The sequence below is a fragment of the Nanorana parkeri genome, unplaced genomic scaffold (assembly GCF_000935625.1).
Source record: "Nanorana parkeri isolate BGI_ZX_2015 unplaced genomic scaffold, ASM93562v1 scaffold464, whole genome shotgun sequence".
NCBI lineage: Eukaryota > Metazoa > Chordata > Amphibia > Anura > Dicroglossidae > Nanorana > Nanorana parkeri.
In genome coordinates, this window is record NW_017306732.1 from 193749 (window position 1) to 218684 (window position 24936).

Genomic DNA, 24936 nt, shown 5'->3' on the forward strand with positions numbered 1-24936 from the left:
AGTACATTATACAGCGCAATGCAGAATACCGCCAGCTATAATGTACTATTGCTGGGATTTGTTGTAGTCCTCTATAGCTGGTGATATTCTGCATTGCGCTGTATAATGTACTATTGCTGGGATTTGTAGTCCTCTATAGCCGATGCCATTCATTGCTGTATAATTTTACACTTTCCATTTCACTATATTGCACACCACACTATTTTTTTTCTTTTTTACTTCCACCGCTCCAAGCTTGCTCCTGTGATGGACTCCAATCTCAATACAAACTAGTAGTCCATCACTGGAGCCATTTTTTAAAATGTATTTTATTGTTTATCCGATTAACCGAACTCAATAATCGGCTAACTAATCGATTTTGAAAATAATCGTTAGCTGCAGCTCTACTGCCAGCACCCCTCCTTTCGACAAGTCAATTTTTCAGTTGACTTTTGCCGAAGGACCCGGGCCAATAGTTGTCAGCTGAACAGAGACTGCAGCCAATCAGCTGCATGTGTCGGCTATCATAATACAATAGCTGGTAGGGAAAAAAAAAAAAAATCAAGCCTTTTTTCTCTGAGCTGAATGAGAAAAAAACGTGTATAGCAAGCGTTAGTCGGTAGGTTGGGCAGTAATGAAGTGCCTGTCACTTCATAGGCTGTAATGGGCTGCCCCAATACTGAAATCAGTGTTATTCAGAGGAACAATTTCCAGTAGTGTTGATATTGTCGGAGCAGGGAATTTTTCAAACCCTGTTGGTCAGGATGCTGAGCAGTGACAGTAGAATAGCTGGATGCGTTTGTTCTTCCCATTGCCTTTGCCTTGCACCCATTCCAGCATCACATACATGTCTTTGATTTTCCTCAAAGCCATCAGGAGTAAGAAAACGAAGTCCCTTATGAACACTCAGTCCTTCTATTTGGCGCTTAAATAGGCTGATAAATATCTTCTTGCCCCCAAGGGACAGAGATACATTGCATCAGCCAATCACCAAAGCTGTCACATGAGAGAAAAGGGAGCGAGTCACATTGTGTTTTTTCTGGATTTTTGGTTGATTTTCTGTCCCTATCATTTAAAAAAAAACAAAGACATTTTTAAAACTGAAAGGAAATGTGTTGTTAATTGCAACCCAATACTTGCATTACTTGCAAGTCTACTCTAGCACATTGATACAATCTAGTTTAAAGGCCGGTGACCCATATAGTACAAGAAAACAATTGAAAATGGAATTATCTTTTTTTACATTTGAATATTTTTTTCCTCAAATCTATAGAGTGTGCCTAAAAACAAATACCGGATTATTAAGTGGAGGGATTGCAAGCCAAGAGCTTTTACCCTGAGTTGTATTTGAGCCTCTTGCCTAATACTTGTGAAGAGCCCTCAAGTCTTGGTCTTGGAGTTATAGCCAGGAAATATGACTAACCCAATATATTCACCATTACGGAAAGATTATAAAACACAGTGCTGTAAAATACAGATATGCAGCTTGCTACAGAATTATCTAGTAACTAGAGTTAATTATAATCTGCTACCCAGTAACATGGAAGTGACAACCAGCTTCCTGATGGGAGGAAATGCTTGTCATTTCTAGTGGTGGATCAGATCATATTTGATAACAAGTTTTGTTACTGTGAGAAACATAACCTGAAGCTAATACATGTTTTTAATTGATAAGGAATATATTTACTGTCCAGAGTGCTTACAGATTATAGAATGTAGAGCTTAAAACTCTGCTAAAGGAAATCTGTCATGAGATAAATATTAAAGATGCCATTGCTGACATCCCTTCCTGAAAATGCTAGTTCCCAGAATATAATGCTGGCTCCCTGGGGTGTGTGTGTTAGGGGTTAATAAAAATTGTCTAGGACAACAAACTTTGTCTCAAGTGGAGCACCACCATTCATCCTTTAAATTTACATTTTCTAAGCTGCATGGAATAAAGGGAACGATAGAAGCCGATTAGTTGGTATGGGCAACCGCACCATTTGAGATTTTGTCTCAGACACTTTCTATTAATTCCCCGCAGCAATGCAGATTTTTTAGAACAAAGGAAGTCTGAATCTTGTGTGCAGCATTCTTGTCTGAAATATTGAAGCCAGATACAACCAGGCAACCCACATTTTTAGGAGGCCAACAATGGCATCCTCAGGCAGTACTCGTGTACTGGACCCGATGGGGCCCGGGCCCTCTGTCACAATTCTTAGAACAGTAATACTTGTTCTCATATCCATGCAATAGGGTCAATTCACAACGGTAGCACACCAGGATAAAGATACTTATTTTCCAAAAAGTGACAGATTTGAAAATGATTGTCACATGACTAAGATAAAGATATTTATCCTTCTGTTAAAGCTTTGTGAATTCAGCCTATTGTTTATAATGCTTCAAAATGTAATGGTGTTATGCGGTGGGGTTGACCACGGGGGGACCTGTCAGGTTGGCTGTACAGGGCCCCATGATTTGTAGGGAGCCTGCTCCTGACTGGTGCAATTTGACATGTTGCCTAGCTTTAAGACTTAAAACCCAACTGCAGTCAAAACGTTTTGTTAGTTTTAAAGATCAAGTCGAGTTGATGATGGCACAGCCTAGCATGACAGAGACTTTTTTACAGGTTTGTGATCGCTAAGAATTTGAATGATATTGTGGTAAGAAATGTGTATTGTTGTATGTGTCTCCAGTGGGTGGGAAAAAAACAGCCAAAAAAAAAAAAAGAGGTTTTGTCCCATTTGGAGAGACATTCCATTATTTACGGTCCCTCCAATTCTCTGGTCACCGAAATCTCCACAATGGAGACATAAAAAGAAAACGAGACCTAGCCATTCTCTTTTTTTTATCCAAAACAAAAGTGCTTGGACTGGAGTTTTCACTTCTTAGATGATTCTGAACACATACACTATGGTGATTGTTGTAAAGAATTTCATTATATCACTAATAACCAGTACATGAGCTCAACCGCACAGCTGCTGGTGTGCCTGGACAGTGCCAATGTGCCCAATTGGGCCCCATTGCACTGTTTCTTTTTATTAGAACTTTATTGAAATGTCACAAGTGACATTTTATTAGGTTCTATGGGCTCACAGAAATGTGGTTGTACTGCGTCTCACTGTGGTGTGCTTAAAGAAAGAACTGCATGCCATACTTTTTTTAATCGCACACCACAATGCAGTGGTGTGAACTGTCACTATCCATGACAAGGCTAATTGCCTTGTCTTGAGTTCAGACTGCGCTGGAAAAAAAAGACCAGTTCACCCTTGAATGCAGATGGTGTGAACGAACATGGAAACTCAAATTACCGTATTAGCGCGGTGTTGATGCTCTTAATGGGAAGGGAAGGTAAAGAGGACCCAAATTCTTATCCTTCCTCGAGAATGTGTTGCTCCTTCAGTGCTACTCACATAATCAAAAGTCTTGTCACATTGGGGTTCATTTAATAAAGGCAAATAGGCTGTTCATTGTGCAAGAGAATGTTTACTTAGTGAATGAGTTGAAACTCTGTTGACACTTCATGATCAAATCATGTGAAAGCTGCAAATACTGTTTTTTTAAATTTTATTTTCCCTGCTCATTATGGGGTATTCTTTGCAAAGTTAAATCACATTGCATTCACGGAGCTAAGGGAAATTGCCCTTGCAAAGTTGATCTCCCCTTCCCGCTAAGTGAACAGCCGGTTTAGTAAATCAACCCCATTATCTCTGCTAATCTGGAGAATCAGCTAATGTGTGAAATCTTATTCCATTCTTCATTTGAGATCACATGTCCATATATCTAGGCTTCTGGTTATGTGACCAGCACTAGAGGGAACCTGAAGGAGCGATCTTCCCCCCGGAAAGCCTTTTCTAAGGCCCATACATACCAGATGAGTTGGCATCTTTTGAAAAACAGATGCCAACGCAAGGAGATCTGAAAATGAATACGTGTGAATGGGAGCATTTTACACCATTGTGTTGCGTTTCAATGCCCTCCACTGAAAAAAAAAGTAGAGCAGGCTCTATTTTTTCAGAGCAATGCAATGGACTTGCGTGAACTACCAACACGTGTCAACGCAAGGCAGAACCTATAGCTTAGAGTAAAAAAGTCAACCCCCCCCCCAAAAAAAAAACATGTCAACACACTATGCAAACTCAAGTCAACGTGCCTCCGTTAAATCACATTTTTGGCTCCGATTCCTGTGTGAATGCCCCCTTGCTCTTAATTTACCCATCCCAGCAAGAACATTAACATTGGGTACAGGGGCGCACACTTCTTTAAAGGGAAGTATGCCAAAATATTTTGGATTTAGCTGACGGTTAAAAATATTTGATTAATTGAATAGGATTTCTTCTGAGAAACACCTTTTGGAGGTCCAAATCAGACAGCTGTAATTTGATCAAATGTACCCTAAATCCTGCCAATAACTAAAACGGTGTATGGAAATGTTAACACACGTATAGAACTACCCGACTTACTGGTCACTTTTTCTTGGATCCGACTACCAGCTGTTGTTGCCTGTAACTATTCACGTTGGGAGCAGCTGTTGTGTGTAGGAATAAATCTCAGCTCAGGGACACAACTTTATTTCTAACTACTTGAGTTCATACAAGTTTCGGCTCTTAAATTTGCCTGTCGAAATTAAAAAGCACAACATGCTTGTGATAGATATTCTGGGGGGGAATTCATCAAAACTGGATCAGACAGAATCTGGTTCAGTTGCCCATGGTAACCATTTAGCATCTCTCTTCAGTTTGCTCAGGTAAGATTTGAAAATGAGACAGAGAAACTGATTGTTTGCCGTGCAAATCTGCACCAGAATTTGTCTGCTCCAGTATTGATACATTTCCCCCTCTGTGTTCACCAATGTTATGAAAATGTGTTCGCTTGTGGAGATGTCACATTTGGATTCTTTGATTGTCTTTCATATTTTATGTTATGCCCTTCCCTGGGCAGTTGTTGATTATGAAACTCACATCTTTAAGTACTCTTTTGTGAATTGTAATTTCTCATGTGTGCTAATAAAAGGAATCTTAAAAAAAAAATATCACTGAAATATTTTGGGCAGAGACTGTCTCAGTAAATTTACCCAGCTGCTTGTCACTAGTATTCATATTGCATTACCTAGTAATTGTGTACAGTACACCAACATTGCTGGAATGTCTATGCAGCAGAATACCTGCAATTTGAGCTCAGATTGAACGTGTGTGTTTTAAGGGTCATATTTAACAGGCGTCAGGATCATAATGCAGAATCAAGTTGTGACCAAATACACCTTACCTATACATTTTTCTCCACAGCAGAACAAAAAAAACTGAAGAAGCTGATTGGCTGCCATGTACAGCCAATTCAGATTTTGTCTGCTCCAGATTTGATAAATTCCCCATTAAATTAAAGAGCAACCCGCTGCCATTTGTGTAATAATATGCCCATACACACAACAACTTTTGAGGACAGTGAAAGTGAAGAAACAATGGGGGGGTGCTCTGGGCACAAATAAAATCACCCACAAAATAGAGAAAGCTGCCATCAATATCTCAGATATGCAAATGCTGCCACCTAGTGGTCAAATTGTATAATTGCACAATTTCAACTGAACTCATTTGGTAAAATCAACCCACCATGTCAAAACAACCTTATAGAAAGTATACACAAAGAATGGAACTTGTTGGTGTTTTTGGCCTGAGAGAGGTATGTTTCCTGTATCAAGGCAATGTTTTGTATACATTCTTAAAACTTAGCATTATCCACTGAGCCTTACTGGGTATTAGCGATAGTCCTCTGAGTTGGGTCCATTTCCTCTATGGGAACAGTTACACTCCATCCACAGAACCCTGTCCCGCTGGCTTGGCTCCAAACACAGAACTTGCTGCATTCAGCACACTGTCTCTCCTTGCACTGAGACACACACTTCCCCCAGCTAGCTACAGCTGCACACTAATTAAGTCCTGTGCAGTCTTCACTAAACTACGGTCCATGGAACAAGGAGTCTGTCCCACCCAGAGCTCTATCAGACTCCTAGTAACACCAGCCCCAAGATTTGTTTTACCAATACAAGGTAAAGAGCTATTTTTCTTTACCTCCATCTATGCTGGCATTAGATGATGAATCTAAGGATCCGTGGAGAAATGTATCTACCATGTAGCACTTTTCCTGCAAACCTTGCAGGTTTTACTGGCACCATGTTACAATATATATATTATTTTTTTATATGAATTATAAATTATCATATGTGTTATAAACTATTGTCTTATTTTTTTCTTTTGAAAAGTACAGTTTAAATCAGTGCTTGCATGTCATTGCTCAGGGTAGGCTTCCTAATGGTGACAACAGTAGAATATTTTTGTATTCCAAGGCTGGACAAATCCCGGGTGCCAGGTAGCTAATGCTCCTAAAAATTTACAGCTGGTACTTAACTTTTGAGCTTTTCACTACTTGTTATCAATGGAGCTGGCTCCTGAAAAAAATCCTTTTAGCTCCTGGATTGGTCAGACCATCTCCTGAATGCAATATTAATGTGTCCACCCTGCGGTACTCTATATACTTAGGGGTCTATTCACGAAGCTGCCGAAGGATCTGGCCGTAGCTTCGGCCGATCCTTCGGCTAGCTTCGGCCCCAGGACCCCTTCGGTTCATTAGAACCGAAGGGGTGCTGTACGGGCTATTCACAATAGCCCGTACAGCTCCTGATCATGGCCGAGCGGCTCAGCCGAGCCGAACGCATATGCATCGAACATAGTTTCTAACACCTGGACTGTATATGCTATGTTGTATGTTACATAGTCCTGACCACTGCACTGTATATGCTATGTTGTACATGACATGCTCCCAACTACAGCACTGTATATGCTGAGCATCATTATATTCACTAACATTTTTTTGCCCCATGTTTTAAAACTGACTTGGCTTTATTATAATTTATGTCCCTGATATTGTTTTCTTGCCTCTGGTATTACCACTTTATACTATGCATTATTGATCTCTTCATTCACCATGTTACATTGTCCCCACACATATTATTATTACTATGATTTGGTTGTTATTTACTTTTTTCATTCCGATATGTTCAATAGGTACTCAGATTGGGGTTGTGATGTTTAGAATGTGTCAATTTTGAGACTGTCATTCTCATCCTTGCCATCTGTGGCCAGTGAAGTCAGAACTTTTGACCTGCATACTACTTCTGTCTAATTAGTGAGGCAAGAAGGAGGATGACAGCCCTGGTCATGTGGTCCCTGGCCAGTGGTCCCCATTATGGCATCACGTGCCATAATTTATACTGTTTTTAACAATTTTTTTAAAATGCTTAAATAAGAAAGTGGAATGAATGGTGACTTGTGTGAAGTTCACTCATCTAATACAAACAATTCAACTGCACTTGACTCTCAGGTTGTCATGTTACTAAAAGACGGCATTCTGTTTTGAATGAGTTACCACATTTTGTATGTTGACATTGAATCTTGCATGTGCTAAATAAATAAATCTGTTAGTGTTGCTCACCACCTGTTCTTTCACTTGAATGGGGTTTCCAACCTGATAAACACTGGGCTCCTCTGATCTTGATTGTATGGTAACTTCTTAGCATTATAGTGGATAGTTTAATATTCAGGGCCACTTTACATTTGTGCGGTGCATTAATGCAATTATTTATTATAATTACTAATATATATATATAGAGAGAGATATATACAGTATTTAGCGTGCTATTGTCCGCTATATGCCGAGAGTTGTCGAGATCCACCCTGCTGGCTAATTGACAGCTGGCTCTGCTTCTCTAGAGGGAGATCCAGCTGCGCCGCCCCCTTCCCCGTCCGTCAGCTCTGGAGAAACAGAGAAGGTAGAGGGGAATCCCTGCGGAGAGCAGTGACTGACAATCTTTGCTCCCTGCAGGGAGAGGATCGTGAAGTCAGCGATCAGCGGTTTGTGTTCACTGACTTTCCGACCAATAGAGCTGACCTGTGACAACTCCTTTGTCACAGGTCAGCTTGAAGTAAAGGGATGAGTGTTTTTCACTCACCCCATAATTCTCCTTTCAAGCCCTGCTCAGGGCAAAGAAAAAGCAAGCAGCATGATTGCAAGCAATGATGATTGTTTTGTCATCATTGTTCAGTATTCATTTGGAAAGTGTTTAAGCAGCCATAAAGAAGACCTCTAGCCGGATATAACATGATGCTAATGACAAAACCAGCTGTTCCTGCAGTATTCACCTTCAATCCAGACATTCCCCCACAGTGATTTATTTCTGTCACTAGGTGTTCTCAGTCTGATGGCTAACATCATTCAACCCACTTCCTCTGAAGCCTCAGCCTGTGATTGAACAGTGAAAGGAGAAACAGCACAGTGAGGAGCTTATCTCTCTGTCACTCTGCTTTCTCTTCCTATCAACTGCTTGTTGTCGGCATATAAACTGGTTGGCTCCTTGTACTGCTTTTTTCCTTTTACACTTCAGCCCTGCTGTACAGGGACTACAAGAAGCTGATATCAGATCAAATTAAGGTACTTATATTGCTTACATTAAAAAAAACCAAAAACATTAAGAGCTTGTTCACTCTAGCAACACGGTAAAATGCAGGTAGTGCTGCTGAGTGACAGCTGTAAGCAACAGTGCCTTGCGTTGTTACAATGCAAGGCACTGTTTACCTGATCTTTTTTTATTTCTTTTTTGGAGAGTACAAAGTATACACTTCATTAATGTCTCCACATGGTGGCACTTTACAGTGTGTGTGGTGTGATGACATCCAGTGGTGTGTAGTGTAGAAAAATGCGGTTTGTCCACATTTTCGCACCGCCCACCACAAAACACATGGCATCTGTGGGTGTGAATGGGGCACATAGAAAACAATTGCTCACCTAGTGGTGACTTGAGTGTGGAAAAATTATAGTAACTGATGTATGTATAAATGTATTAATGATGTATCGATGATTGCAGAGCTACCTTAATTTGTGTCTTTTATTCTGTATCTGGCTAGTTTTTGAGTATAAAGGGGAACTTTACTCACCGATTTTTTTGTTTTCCAAAATTGTTAATTTTAGGCATGCCAACTGTCAAAATTGCCAGTGTGCTTTTTTTTCCAGCTCTCACCTGAACCTTAATGACCTCAAATGGCTTTTGTCATAGCCGTGCAGCTCCATGGCAGCTGCAATCCACATAGAATTTAAGATGGCCATTTTCTTGGCTGTAAGAGATAGGAGGTTGTAGTTCCTCTTTAACCAATACTGAGCATGCTTTACTTAGCGAGATTCACTAACTAAACCCAAAGCTATTGACACCCTAATGCAAACCCTTCATGGAATTTTAGTACATAAACTAATCAATGTACAGCCTGCAGTCCAGGATCTCTGCCAAGCTTTGCAACCAAGGCTCTGACTTCTCAAACATCTGGGAGTTCTGCATTCTCCCCTATTATCCCAGTATCAAGTGGTGTGCTTAGTGTTCAATAGAGAGATACCTCACTGGGGGGGGGGGACTCCTTAAAATCAAGTAAGTTAGGAAAGTCACAGGACCTTGTTGCAGAGTGTGTTTGTCGTGGGAGAACCTGGACACACATTGGCAGTTTGGTTGCAAACACTCCTCCTTACAGCAGTTGTGTTTGCTAAGTAATACACCCCAATGTTCGCAAACATGTGTGAACTTGTATCCCCCTAGTAAGAATAATAGAGTATCCCACCAATGATGAAAACAGAAGCAAAAATAAGAGAAATGTCTGTGTCCTTAGAACTGAGAACATACCATTTTGTAAAATTCAGACATATTACCCCACCTGGGAGCCACAGGTGTTGTGTACAGCCGGCCATAGAAATCAATGGCTGTATACGGCTGTATGTCAGTATATGCTGGTACTTGCATAAATGTGCAAGCACATGGATTTCTGTCTTGACTGTCTGTAACGCATCACCAATGGCTCCTGAGCGGGGAAATACACCTAAATTATACAGAAATGTACAATGTATGGCCCCAGGCACCTATGTGCCTGAGTACATGAGCAGGAATAAGGATCTCTCCAGCTGGAGTGAGCCATGACAATATCAGCAGATCTTTGTGAGCCTGGTGGATTCCTTTACTAAAGCTACAAGGTGCCATTACTTTATTCTTCAGTTACTGTTACTTGTAGCGGAAGGTTTCCAAACACCGAGGGATGCATCTATTAAAAGTGGACAGAATCTGGAGCAGTTGCCCATCACAACCAGTCAGCTTCTTCTTTCAGTATATAAATTTAGACCTCATTCACACAGGGTAAACTCGGGCCCTACGCGTCCATGTGGCGTGCACGCCCGTATCTGGTTTTTCCCTGGAGGCAGAGGTGCTGCGTCTAGCAGCCTGTTCTTCCCTATGGGAGAACTTGACTGTACGCACACCCAAACGGCACATCCGTGTGGGTCCAGGTGTCCATACTCGGACGCAGACAAGATGGATCCTGTCTGCATCCGAGCACAGATACCTGGACTCGCACGGATGTGCAGTTTGAATGTGCATATGACAGCGTACAGCTGGGTCCTTCCATAGGGAAGAACAGGCTGATGCGTACAAGCACACGCAGCACCTGTCCCTACCGGGAACGGGACGGTACGGGCGTGCACGCCACCCTGACGTGTACACCCCGATTTTACATTGTGTGAAAATGAAAGCTAGAAGCTGATTGGTCACTATGGGCAACTGCTCCAGATTTTCTCTTTTGATAACTTCCCCCCAAAATGTCTCATTGTTTTACTAACTCATTTCTTCATTAATCCTCCTCATGTTTCAAATATTGTTGTGACTTGTGTTGTATAGATTGCCTGTCATGTGTAATTAAGAGATGCAGATTTAAAAAAAAAGAAAGCATCAAAAACACGACCTTCTACTAACCGAATGTGGATGCTGTATAAACACTATTCCATTTGCCACACGCACATTCCTCAATTCTCGGCCTTTTGTGTTTGTTTCTGGCACCAAGTGTGTTTGCTTACACCACACAGAGACTTTCAATATGCCACACAATACTCTGTTTGTATCCAGATGCAACACTGACAATGCTTGTGAATTTTAAATACTTTCTAATGCCTCGGCTCCTGGTGCGTGTGTGTTTCTGTAATTAGTAGTTTTAAATGTATGCTACATTTTATATAGAACAGAAGTGACACTGACAATAAACATGTTTTGTTTAAAAAGCAATCAATCACAGTATTAGTGAATTATGAGTGTTACCACGCTCTGCTGAACAGAAGCGACACAAAATTGTTATTGTTCTCAGGTCTGGTTACTTCATTGGAAAGTTACCTCTTGATTTGGTTAAGATTGGGCAAGGGATTTCTAGAAATAATTATACATTGTAGGGTCAGTCCACCCAAAACTGATATTTTACATTCTTCTAGGTGCTGGAGAGCTAAGTTTCCAGGCGGGTTCTTATGTCTTCTTAGCGTTCTTAAGTACGCTTTTGGTGAGCCAGCATGCCTGTGGTCATTATGAGAAGCATCACTTTCCCAGATCTCATAAAATGTTTATTCTGGAGCCCCAATGCTCCCAGATGGACCAGAGCAGTCAGGAATAATGGCAGGGGATCTCAGGCTAAGACATATAAGAAGCTTCACTTGTAACCGAATTGTCATTTTTGGGTGAACACCCTCCACCACCACCACACTTTTCCCCCCAACTGATCACCATTTAAATTTAAAAAAAATCCTAACTAAAAAACCCCTAACACCTAAATCTGTGATCTTACAACATGCCAAGTCCAGGGTGTTTGCTCTTTTTGTTCTGATATCCCACCCCTGCACACTTCTCTAATCTACAGTATTAATTAATTAATTGGAGCAGTGTTCAGGGGGGCATGTTAGACGACTGTAGAGCTGGACTGCTGAGTTGTGTGTAAGTTGGTCCAACTCTCCAATGTTCTGCCAACAGATGGTATTTTAACTAGGGATGCACTGATACCGAGTATTTGGGCAAGTACTTGTACTCACCCAAATGCTTTGATACTTACCTCCAATACTGGAACTACCGGTCAGAGGGAGATCTCCCTCTGACCGGCAGTGCCGAGAGAGCATGGAGCTGGCATCCTTTCCAATCAGGAAGCCGGGCAGCACATCCTGACCCGCCTCCGGGCTTCCTGATTGGTCAGGAAGCCAGACTGCCTAGCAACTAGCAAACCCAGCTTCCTAGGTAATCAGGAAGCCGGTAGGCTGGTCAAGATGTGCCGTCCGGCTTCCTGATTGGCTAGGAAGCCGGCTTCACTTGTTGCTAGCCTCCTGGCTTCCTAACCGATCAGGAAGCTGGGTGGCACCTCATGACATGCCTGATTGGTCAGGAAGCTAGGCAGCTTTGGAAAGTGAAGCCAGTGTTCTTTCGATGGGCAATCAGGAAGCCGGGCGGCGGGTCATGATCCACCACTCAGCTTCCTGATAATTGGGGCACATTGCGCCCGTATCGTATTCAGTATTGACGAGTATCGGAAAAAAGAAATACCATTACTCGTACTCCATATGGAAATACCTGTATCAATGCATCCCTAATGTTTTTGCTATAACCGTTAAATAAGTAAAAGAGCAGAATATTTATTACTGTGCAGCATGACTGTACAATACATAAATAACAAAGAGGGTTTCATAAGGGTTTACATTATCAGATTAGTCACTAGCGAGAGCTCTTTATTCCATGGGGTTCAGTTGTTTGGAAAGAATCATAGGGAGAGTATTATAGTAAACTGGCTGGGAACAGTAAAGCACAACCACTGTACAGCCCTGTAAAACAGGAGGCAAAGCCTTTGTATTGAGCAAATTTGATTGCCACCATGCTCATATCTAATTACAAACTAATCATAGAAATAACATTAACATATATAGATACACCGATTTACATCAAGTTGATCTCTTTAGAGGCCATGCACACTGGTATATTGAGAAGCAAATACAGGTGAATTTGCATACAATGTAAAATACGCCTGCATGTGCAGCTCCTGGGAGCTGCAGCTGCTGTGTTTTTATGTCTATATGAATGTATGCACAGAAAACACTGTAGCCAGGTGTATGCCCGTAAACTATCTCAATGTAAAACCTCCATATTTGGAAGCGTACCCCTATGCATGCGCGCATGGTTTAAAAAATTAATGGGGCTTAATAAAAAGTAGCAAAAGGAACCTTGAAGGACTTGCAGGCTGAAAATGTTAAGCTGGCCATATACTGTTCTATTTTTTTTCGTTTAACCCGCAGGCTGAACGAAAATAAAAATGGAACAGATTCCTCCATCATCGCTTACCTGTTGCCTTTGTATTCTGACAGCGGCCGCTGGCTGACTGGCTGCAAGCACTGTTTGGTTGAAGATCCAATCGGCTCCTTTGATCTTCTGATCGAGGGATACCGGATGGAAAGGTGCCGATAGCAGCTGAAATTTGCATAGTGCATGGTCAGCTTTAGAAAGACTGACATGTTTTACTTTAAAAACAATGGGGGGGGGGGTTTATCAAAACTGGAGCAGACGAAATCTGGAGCAGATTTGCACTGCACAAATCAGCTTCTCTGTCTCATTTTTAAATCTTGCCTGAGCAAACTGAAGAGTGAAGCTAATTGTTTGCCATGGGCAACTGCTCCAGATTCTCTCTGCTCCAGTTTTGATAAATTCCCCCCAGTGTTTCTATTTGTTAATGGTTGTTTCTAAAACATTGTTTTTATATCATGTTTTCATTATATGTATACAATTGTGTTTTACTGATAAAAAGTAATGCAAAGTTCTTCCATGGGACGTAGTATGCAGAGCTTGAAGGTCTGCAAATAATGAGATTGCACTGTCTGTAGACTGCTTATGTAGACTGATAATCTAGATCAGAACTGAACAAATCCCAGCAGCCAGGTAGCCAATACTCCTTAGAAATGATAGCTGGTGCCCAACATATTGAGGCTAGGTTCACACATAGGCGATTGAGAACAGTTTGACATTTTAACTGTGAGCTGCTTTTGCGCGGTCGCCGTGTGTTTTCGTTTGCGTGACTGTGCTTTGAAAACCGTGCGGTTTTTGACGCCTCCCTACTCTATAATTGCCTAATCATTTATGATGTAGTCTCTTTTTCAGTGACCTCGTTATTGCCACAATGATCTCCTGCAATGAAGCACTGTGAACCATTCTCTTTACTATGTATGTTAACTGTAAAATGTCAATAAACATATTGAGACAGAAAACCGTGCGGTTTTCAATGCATAGAGATGTCTATGGGACCCATAGCTATTTCGTCCGCGCGACACCATTGGAGGAGTGACACCAAAATGACTGGCAGTCATTTTGGTATCACCCCCCTCTGAAAAGTCGGGCGCTCGGTCATGGACCGAACGCCCGACAGCATCAGGAGAGAGGAGGGGACCTGGCAGCATACCTTATCCCGCCGCGTGACTGTCCCCTCCTCTCTCTGCCGGCCTCCATCAGCAAGATGGCCGCCGGCAGGTATCAGAAGACTGCCACGCATGCGCGATGATGTCACGTGCATCTTCGGTGACATTTCTGCGGGGTGACACCCGGTTACCGCTCCGGGTGTCACCCAGCCTCAGGACGCCCCTGGGTGTGAACAGCCTCCATTGACTTCAATGTGAATCTGTGTTTTGCGCGATAGATCGCACAACTCAATTTGCGCGACAAATCGCCTAGGTGTGAACCCAGCCTGATAGTACACAGTTTTATTTATAATAAAGTACGCCAATCTGACATCATAAACGTCTTCTAGTAGTTAGGTCACGCGTGTATCTTTGACTGACATTGACATGTTCAACTCAAATATCACTTTCTTTTCTAAGCTCAGTTAGCTAACACACCAACATTGGCCACAGTTGTCCAGAAGATACTTTAGTAAATCATTCAGATACATTTTTTCCACAAAAGGCACACAAGCAAACGCAATTTGTAATGATAAAATTTGAATTTGGAATCCCGACATTACCTGCCTAGGTTCTCTGTCTAGGCTTGCAGACTGGTATGTGCCTGTGACGATGTGGTGGTATCTCAGGGCTGGTAAACACTGCACTGCGCTATCTCTAAAATAAGATTATTGTTTGACTCTTGGTTGAAAATTAACACCACTTCTTAAAGATACACTGCCAATGCATTTCACCTAAGACCTTTGTCAGTCCTGTTGTCCGAACATCAAAATAACATTTCCGTTTGCATGTTTAAAAATATATTCTTCATTTATTTTCCAATTTTCTACTAAAATCTCTGGGACAAATTTAAAGTAGAACTGAAGCCATAACATTTTTTTTTTTTGATATGGTAAGGGAGGGTTGTTATAACACGGCCAGCTGTCCCATTGGGGAGATTTAACTTCACTTCCTGTCCGACAGCCACAACAGGAAGTGGAAGGAAATCCCTCCAAATAGAGGAAAATCAGCAGTCAGCAGTCCCAAGAACTAGTGTCCCCATTGGAAGATTTAACATCTATACCTGTTGTTATGACAACCCAAAGTTTAGGTATGTCTTTCACTGTCAGGGATAACGGTCACCAGGACAAATAGAGAAAACGAATTTCCCCAACAGGGACCCAGCAATAAAAACCTTACAGGAGAGTCTTTTACCGCACACCCTACTGGTATGTCCCTTGCGGTGGGTGCTGATGATGTGCCATGCCTGAGGAAGGAAAACAAATGACAAACGCACTCATCAACTCATAACCAGCTTTCAAGCAAGGTGCACATGGAAGGGCTTTATACAGTGCAACAGCAAAAAGTTTCCCAGCACACTCACCAGCCAGCATGCAAAAAAAACCTGTCTAACCACTAAGGTTAAAAACAGAGGTTTTAGATACACGTCTTCTGCAGAATATGTGGAAGCCGCACTGCCTCGTCAAAGCCTCCTAACTCAAACCTATGAGAGTCTCCATCTTGGAGCACATGTAGCAAAAGATAAAATTGGGTGCAGGTTTGTCAGGAGGAAGCCCAACCCCCTTAAAGGCACAGGGACACACAAGGGACCCCGCAAATCACAACGGCAGAGGAGACCCCCAGTGTGTCACTGCACCAAATCAGTCAAGCAAAACAAATGGCAAACGCACTCATCAACTCATAACCAGCTTTCAAGCAAGGTGCACATGGAAGGGCTTTATACAGTGCAACAGCAAAAAGTTTCCCATGCCTGAGGAAGGGACCCTGAGTGGACCCAAAACGTTGCAATGTGACAAGAGTAAAAGTAAAAGTGTTGACTTCAGTTGACTTTAAGGAAGATGAGTATGCAAAATGTACAGTAGTAATCTAGAAGAAGCAATCAGAAATCTAGTCATGGGTTTGTTTCTTTTGATTGTGTCATAGTACTTATTCATTGGGCAATATGGACTACAAGTAAATGCAGCACCACGGGGAACCACTTTTAATCAGCTACTCAATTGGCCTGGTAGAATACTTCTAAATAGCACCCCGCTGTGTTGTAATGAGTGTGTAACGAGTCTGGTTGAATCTTTACATAAAGGTGAACTCCAGACAAAGGGGACAAAGGGGAGAATTCATCAAATGTGGAGCAGTTGTCCATGGCAACAAATCAGCTTCCCTCTTTCATTTTCAAAGCTTAAATGAACAGACTGGAGAGAGAAGCTGATTGCTTTCCCTATGAAAACTGTCTGCTTCAGTTTCCAAGAATTCCCCCCAAAGTGTTTTGCTTTTAGAGTGGAACGTGTTTTGTCTGCTGTTTGTTCACACAAGGACAAGACAGGAATACAAATCTTCAATCTGAAGTTCTAAACTTTCTCCAGCCCATTCCTAAACTAAAAAAACAAAACATTTTGGAGTTCCCCTTTTTGTTTGATCAGTATGAATCTTGAAAGACTGGCTTGGCTGTGGTTTGTCTTCACTATGATGTTAATAAGTTCTTAAAGCTCAACTCCAGCAAAAACATTGGGGGGAAATTATGAAAACTGGAGCAGATAGAATCTGGAGCAGTTGCCAGAGTTACCAATCAGCTTATCTCTCTCAATCAGCTGACTGGTTGCTATTCACAGCTGCTTCATATTCTTTCTGCTCTAGTTTTAATACATTTCCCCCATTCTGTTTTATTTTGGATAGGGCAGGAAAGGATTAGAGACCCTGGCAGGTTTTTATTAGGGATGCACCGAACTTCCGGTCAGAGGAAGGGGACCAGGGAGCCAGCTTCCAGTGCAATCAGGAAGCTGGGCAGTGAGTAATGACCTGCCTCCCGGCTTCCTGATTGACCGGGAAGTCGTCTCCACGCTGATTGGCTGGGAAGCCAGCTTTCCAGCCAATCAGCATCAAGCCGTCTTCCGGGCCAATCAGGAAGCTGGGAGGCGGGTCATTACTTGCCACCTGGCTTACTGATTGGCCGGGAAGCTGGCTCGATGCTGATTGGCTGGGAAGCCGGTTTCCCGGGCCAAGCACAATCAAGCCGGCCAGGCAACATGGAGCCGGCTTCTTGGGCAATCAGATTGCCCGGGAAGCCGACTCCATGTCAGCGGAAGCACCGGTATCGGTACGTGGTATCGACGAGTACCGAAAGCAAAATATCGGTACTCGTACTCCATACCGAAAAACCGGTATTGGTGCATCCCTAGTTTTTATTAGTGTCCTTGTTGGGAAGAAATCTCTTCACTCGCTGTCAGGACAGGAAATTATTGGAAAAAAATTGGAGAGCAAAAACCAATTTGAGTGGAGTGGGGATAGGTTAAAAATTCTGACAAAGGTTTATTCTGCCTTCCATTCCAGGTGACAACTGCTCTCCGCATTTTCTTATATGGGTGCCACAGAGACAGTAGGAGGGAAATCTCCCCAGTGAGGTCACAGAAAAAAAAAAGATAGAAATCTTAAAGCTGAACTCAAATATTGTCTAAATACATAAGTCATGTGGATTCCTATTTGAATCATGAGGTGTTTTGTGTATTTCTTCCACATCTGTGCAGTAATCCAGGAGCTTCCTGTAATCAAGAACGGTCACTACTGCTCTCTCTCCTTGTACAGGGTGACTGGTCTGGTCCCCACCCCCTCTTGTAGTTCTCTGCAAGCAGCCTGTAGTGGGTGGGGCAAGCTGGACCCCTCTTACAGCTCTGCTCTCTGCATAGGCAATGCACAGCACAATTATGATATCACTGCTACTTTTATAACTTAATATCTGGATTTTTAAAGGCATTTGATGCACACAGAGAGGATCTGTATCCTTTGTGGCTATTGAGAAATATATTAAAATAAAAGTTTTTGTGCCCGGAGTTCAGCTTTAAAAAAAAAAAAATGTTACTGAAGTTAGATGTTGTCTTCTTACTTCAGGTAAAACAGAAACGGCAGCTTTGGCTTGTGTGGCTTTTTTAAATGGGAGTTGCTGCTGGTTTTAGTCTAGCAGGCGGAGCTTCTCCTGTCAGTGAATTTTCCTTCCTGCACTGCAAAAAGCTAAATCTACTTTAATTTGACAAGAAGAGGTGCTGGAAGAATGATGTGGCATCTGTACAGCAGTGAACAGGATCTGAATGCGGTGCTGGTATCTCTGATGTGCTGTATGGGTCAGTATGTGCCATGCTCTGCTCTTCTACTGCTTGTGATGTGGTGTCTGCCACTCCTGGGCACTTATTGACTTATTAACACAGTGTAGCTGTGAGATGTCAGTGTTTACTCGCCTGGCATGGTGCTAAGAAGACATGCTTTCAGAGGGGTAGAGGGATCATAAATAGGTCTTTGTTTTAAGTCTGAGCTATTTCTATTTTTACTCACCTGGATTGCTCAATTCTTTTGAGACTGTTACACTGTTGCAATATTTGATCTTTCTTTTCCTATTCAAATGACTTGTTCTGACAATAATCGAATACGATCAATTTAGCTAAATTGACTAAATCATAACTGTGCTGAAAATATGAGACAGAGGAACAACTAGTCCAAAAGGGATATGTGCCTTCTACATACTACATTTGATCTCATTGCTGTCTTGTATAACAATTTGATGTTTTAACTGTATGTGTTTTTTTTTTTAGTTTTACAACAGAATATAAAAGGCAAATAAACTATATTACATAAACTGTATATTTAGGCTAGGTTCACACCTGGGCAATTGAGCTGGTGAGCTATTTTCGCACGGATTTCGTGCATTTTTGTTTGCACAATTTTGCTTTAAAAACTGCGCGGTTGTCGCATGGTTTTCAATGCCTAGAGATGTCTATAGGACCCAAACCGCGCGACACCCGCCCGAAAATAGCTCCTGCACCTTTTTGCATGGCAGGCGATTTCTACCGCGTGATAAATCGCAAAGGTGTGAACAGCTTCAATAGACTTGAATGCAAATCTCTGTTTTGTACGATATCGCGCTGCTAAATCTGCGCGATTAATCGCCTGGGTATGAACCTGGCCTTAGTGCTCATACAGTAAATGGATAGATAGATAGATAGATAGAGAGATAGATAGATAGAAATTGAAATTTAAAGTGCCACTAAACTCAGGAGGTAAACCTTAAAAATGCATTCAAGTACCCTAACTATCAACAAAAATGTATCTTATTTGTGTATCACTCCGCTGTAGATCATCAAATCATCTCTGAATTGGTGCTGGCACTGTCCTTCCTTCTGGAGGGTGGCTACTTTTGTTCCTCATGGTGCCGGTGTGTGTTGTAAAGTAGCCACCGCTCCAAGCTCGTCCCAGTGATGGACTACAATCTCAATAAACATTTTTTTTAACTAAATCTGAGATTGTAGTCCATCACGGGAGTGAACCATCATGCTCCTGTAGTAAACCAGAGGGATAGCGCTGTTGATCAAAGCTGTGTGCCTGCCTGACATTTCACAAAGGTGGTTGCACTTGTAGATGGTTGGTGTCTGATGGGGCAGGCCATGCTAATGCAGATAGAGCAGATGGGGTGGCTTCTCTGTACCCATGACTGTCCTTCCTATTGTCAAAGGAATGGAGTGGCCAATGCTGCTGCCTTCACTAGGGCCCCATTGCACTTTAATCTATTTTTGGCATTTGGGTCTAGAGATTGGTCTCTTGGACACCCAGGTCTGCTTGGTGGGAAGAAAAAGGGAAAACCCACATATTCCCCACACCCTAAGAATATCTGGTGTTTCACAGGGCTGCAACATGTAAATTGGACAGTGTGGTTGGGGTGGCACATTTTGAAATGTCAGTAGCAGAGGGGTGGGCTTTCAAGCAAATCTGTTGAGCAAAGTACAGATACAATTTATAAAGAATTGTATTTATATATAAATTTGCAATAAGTTGTTTCTTTATCACAATTTTTGGCAAAATCTGTTGTCAAGTGAGATAGAATCAACTACTGACTGTGCTGTAGAGTCTATTTACAACCTCTGTCTGTTTCTTGTATATCATACATACTATGAGATAAGATAACATACATGTTTTGTGTCTGTTGTTGGAATAGGTGACATGATGAATACAGTTTTATGCTAGATAGATAGATAGAAAGAAATCAGATTGTTTTAACAGTTTATCTTTTTATTTCTAGATGAAAGAGACAAAGTGCAAAAGAAGACATTTACCAAATGGATTAACCAGCACCTAATGAAGGTGAGTAATCACATATCATTATATATTGTATAAATGGCTTCTGTCACCCATGTATATAAAAGTAGGATCAGCTTTGACAAGGATCTAAAAGTAGGATCAGCTTTGGACCTCTAAGATATCTGAAAAAGGGTCACCAGAAAGTGATAATTATGGGGTTTGCCAGCAGTGCTTTAGAGTCCTTACATCAGGGGCCCAGGACATATGTAAGGTCCAAACCTTATGCCAAAGATCTCTTATCACTATCACTATCGATACAAATAGAATTAAATGTTTATCTATAAAGGAGATCTTAAAGAAACCAGTCCCTGGTCACATTATACAATCCTTACAAGGCCACATATAGAGCTGAGGTTAAACTGCCCGTGTGCCTAGATTATGTACATGAAAATATTTACATATTCTTAACAAAAACAAGTACCCAGTCAAGCAGAATTACGCCATGGTGTTTAGCTCTGGCCGGTCCTCTTCTTTCTGTTGCCTGCATGTGCGCAGTAGAATACCATAGACTTCCATTGTGATTTTTTCCATCTTTCGGAAGGCAGGCAGCAGGAAAAAGAGGACCAGCCAGCCAAGGGTAAACATTTAAGCAGGATATAGTTGAACTGGGTACCAGAACCAGGTAAGTATGCAGTGGAGGAGGAAGAGAGTGGTTTAGACCAGGGGGCAAAAAGCATAGTAACATTTTTAGAAAACTGTGTTTGAACTTTGCCATAACCTTTAAAACGAGCCCTCCCTGACCTCTGTAGCTGCTGGTACTGTGGAGTAGCTAATCCTCAAAGTTCACAACAGAGAGGCTAAAGTTGGGTTTCAGTCAGTTTCTAATTCTGATGTCACACAAGCAATCCTGTGGCTGGAGACAAGTCACCAGTGCCAGGAGAATGAGATGTCGCTCCCCCACTGCTCCTTTGCTATTGAGGGAGATTCAGCAGAATGCTGGCTCAATGAGGGATAATTCCTTAGAGACAAGTGAAACCCTCTTCCGGGTTATTCTGCTGCTGGCAATTTGTTATTTGCAGTAGAAGTACATGAGCTTCAGTCTAACAGCACCTGCTTTGTATTTATGTCTCTTTTTAGCTTTCACATAGGAGATTAGATCTACTACTACATGTGAAATGTCAAATAATAAGTGAACCATACATTTTCAGGAAAAATATATATTAATGTTTGGAGAAACATGCATATTTATAAGAATGCTGAAGACGGCTCATGTTATCATTCTCTTTTGTGTAAATCTAACCAAGACATTATCAATGAAGAAACCAATCACATGCATTCATAGCTGTTGATCAATGCCCATGCACAGTAAATATCTGATTCTAAAAATTAAAATATCAGAAATTCAGATCCTGATTTATTTATTTTTGTATCTTAAAGTATATAAAGTTTGTCAAGCAGCATTAAAGGAGAACTGTGAGGTGAGTGCTTTTCACTCATCCTCATAGTTCTAGCCGACCTGTGACAATGAGACTGTCACAGGTCGTCTCAGTAGATCGGGAAGTGAGCGAACACATATTGGCGTTCGCTCACTTCTCGATCTTGTCACGGCTCTCTGCCGTGACAGGGGAGGGACTGGATTCCCCCCTCCCCGCTCCGATCCTCCAGCGCTGACTGGCGGAACGGACGGGGGAGGGGGCGGGTACAGCTGGCTCTGCCTCTAGATAGGCAGAGCCAGCTGTCACTCATGCAGCTGGGCGGATCCAGACATAATTGTTGGGATCCACTTCAGCTGCAGACATAATTGTTGGGATCCACGTAGCTCTCAGTATACCGCGAGCTACGGCGTCTCAGTATACCGTGAGCTGTAGGTCGCGGTATACTGAGCTTAGGGTAACGGGAGGACGCTAGTTTGTGTCCTCCCGTTACCCTAAGGAGAACTATGGGGAAAAGCCCTAACCCCAAAGTTCTCCTTTAAACTGCTTACGTTTAAAGCTCTCTGGCCATTCAGTATGATGCTTGATGTCTATCCCCAGCTGTTCAGGAAAAAGTATGAATTTCTTGTTGCTTAAAAGAAGCAGTGTTTCTTGGTTGTGTGCGGATGAAATGATAGTAATAGGAGTTAGGCATTTCAGAAGGACGAGTTCAGTGTCTTTTTAGAAGAGTAGATCACTGGCTAGACTGCATGGAATATACTGCATGATATTCATGGCCCACCCTAAGGAATAATGCTGCACTATGAACAGGAATATGACTCAGATCATGCTCTCATTAGCCTGCTCTCTTCATGTTTATTGTCAGTGCCTACCAACACATGGTAACCACTGCCAAAATGTCTCTCAGCAAATACATGCTTTAAATTAGGAAGAATCAAGCAGAGACTAGTCCTGAAATGGAGAAAAACATTGACACATTTTGAAATAACAGCCTGGAAACCCACAGTTATTTTACACTGTTATTAGAGTTGCTGTACTGCCAGAAGTAGTGAATGAAGCACAATTACAGTTAACACAATTCTGTTTGGTTGTGTTGTTGCTTTCTAACAGATTCTTGTATTGTAAGTTCATATTCTAAAGCACATTTTTAACCACTTCAGATTTCAAGCTCGTATACCTCTTTAAAGAAGGACTGCGGGCAGTTAAAAAAATTAACAATTGCAGTGTGGGGGTAGCCCCACACTGCAAGGGTTAAGTGCTTGTTTTGGTCTAGTGTCTAAAATAAAAAAAATATGTAGTCACCTGATCCTTGGCCCTGTAGTGGTGATTGCTGACCTTTCTCCCTCTCCGATATGCCTGTGGAATATTCCTCTGCGTCTTCACCTCTAATTGACTGTATAGATGTGATGACATCATGGATCATTAGACCATTGGAGCCTGGGGAAGAGGATGCTGCGGAAATCGGTCTAGCAGCCAGGTGGGACCCAGGATCAGGTGAGCATATCTTTTTTTATTTTAGTCCCTAGACCAAAATGAGCACGTAACCCTTGCAGTGCGGCGGATAGCCCCACTGCAAGTATTCATTTTTTAACTGGCCAAAGTTCTTTAAGAATCAGAGCAAATTTACATTTCCACTGTGAGCCAGTTTATTTGACGATGAGATTGTCAATACTTAAGATATCAAAGTAATACATACATTGGAGGGGGATCCGTAAAAGAATTGTGCCAGTTTTCTGGCAGGATGGGCCTTTAAAAAAGTCCTGTGCCAAATTCTAAAAAACCTGTTGCCAGTTTTTGTAGCTTTACCAACACTTGCAACAGATTTAGGTAGTTCTTCACCACTTTAAGGATCTGTTGCTATGCCGTTATTACGGATTTCAAAAGAATTACAGCTGGTTTACAGAGTAGAAAGTTGGCAGCAAAGTTGTTTATGTTTTTCATGCAAGTCTATCTAGAATTCATGATTTTCATTCTTATAATACCAACTAATGATAATATGTGTAGAAAAGATGAAACTGCTGAGTAACAGATGTAAATAAAATGCATGTATTGTGGTATCTATGTAAACAAAGCAATGTGGAGAATGTGGAGTGACAAGGTATGACATCATCTAGCAACATAAAGGACTCCAGTTACACTTTTGCAGTACTTTTAGATTTATGTTGCTGCAGGCAGTGGTGCATTACAAATAAATCTCAATCTGGGAATTTCAAACTGATCGTGTTTTACCTGATATTGTCTGTGAAAATGTTAAAATAATCGTGAGAGACAGGCGACTGAATTGATATGCAAATCTGAACTTTTGCTATGTAGCGCCTGAGCCATCTGTTGGTCCTTTTATGTGATAGGTGGCCCCAACAGGCAGCCTTGGGAAATGTGTATGTTTTGCTACATGTATCTCTACTGTTCATTTTAGGTTTAATGGTTTGGCAGGGAAAATACAATTCCTGTATGGCTGGTTCAAATTTTGTGACATTAATTAAATGTGAACCTGTCCCAAAGTTTATACCTAACTAACTCTCTTTGTTCCTAGTGACCAAACAGAGCAGCAGGGCAGTGAAGTGAAGTGGTGGGGCCACCAGTAAAGAGAAGCTGTTGCTTTGCCCTGCATGGGTAAAACATAGATTCACTTTTCAGCGGACAAAATACTGCAGGAAGTGCTTATCAGAACCTCATATTTTAGTGCAAAGAGCTAAAGCAGCAAAGCACATGAACATATGTGAAACACATAAACACACAACTTCAGAATTCTTATAGCAAATTCCCTCCCTCTGGCCATACTTCAGCTACTGCCTCTCTGGCCATCGCATATGCTATTCATACCAGTGCATACTACTCCATTTGCTTCCTCATGTATGTGTGGTCCTGTATGCACCATTTTTAAGGTCCAGGCATATTTACCAAAATATTCAGGTCTTTTTTTGCTGTGTGTCCTCAACTTTGTCCTACAAGCCAGCATCGCATCATAGCTCAAAGCAGCATCTGTTTCATGAAGGAACAAAGCTTTTGGGTCCTTGGCTGTTTTGTGAGACCCGATCACTTTGCTTACCTAGACTTCTGGAAATTGCCATGTAATTACTTCATCAGAATTTCCTTTCATCTTATTTATACCTCCAGTTTTTACCTAGTAACACCAGGTATGCAAACAGATGTAAAGATTATGACAGAG

The 24936-nt window shown here is 41.7% G+C and overlaps 1 protein-coding gene across 1 annotated transcript in view; it reads left to right on the plus strand.

Moving 5' to 3' along the window:
- The window catches only part of DST (dystonin), a 404726-nt gene that overhangs the window by 110784 nt on the left and 269006 nt on the right, over positions 1 to 24936 (plus strand). Inside the window, exon 5 of the mRNA XM_018560544.1 lies at positions 20336 to 20397. Within this exon, the coding sequence (XP_018416046.1) occupies positions 20336 to 20397 (62 nt within the window). The remainder of the gene's footprint in view (positions 1 to 20335; positions 20398 to 24936) is intronic.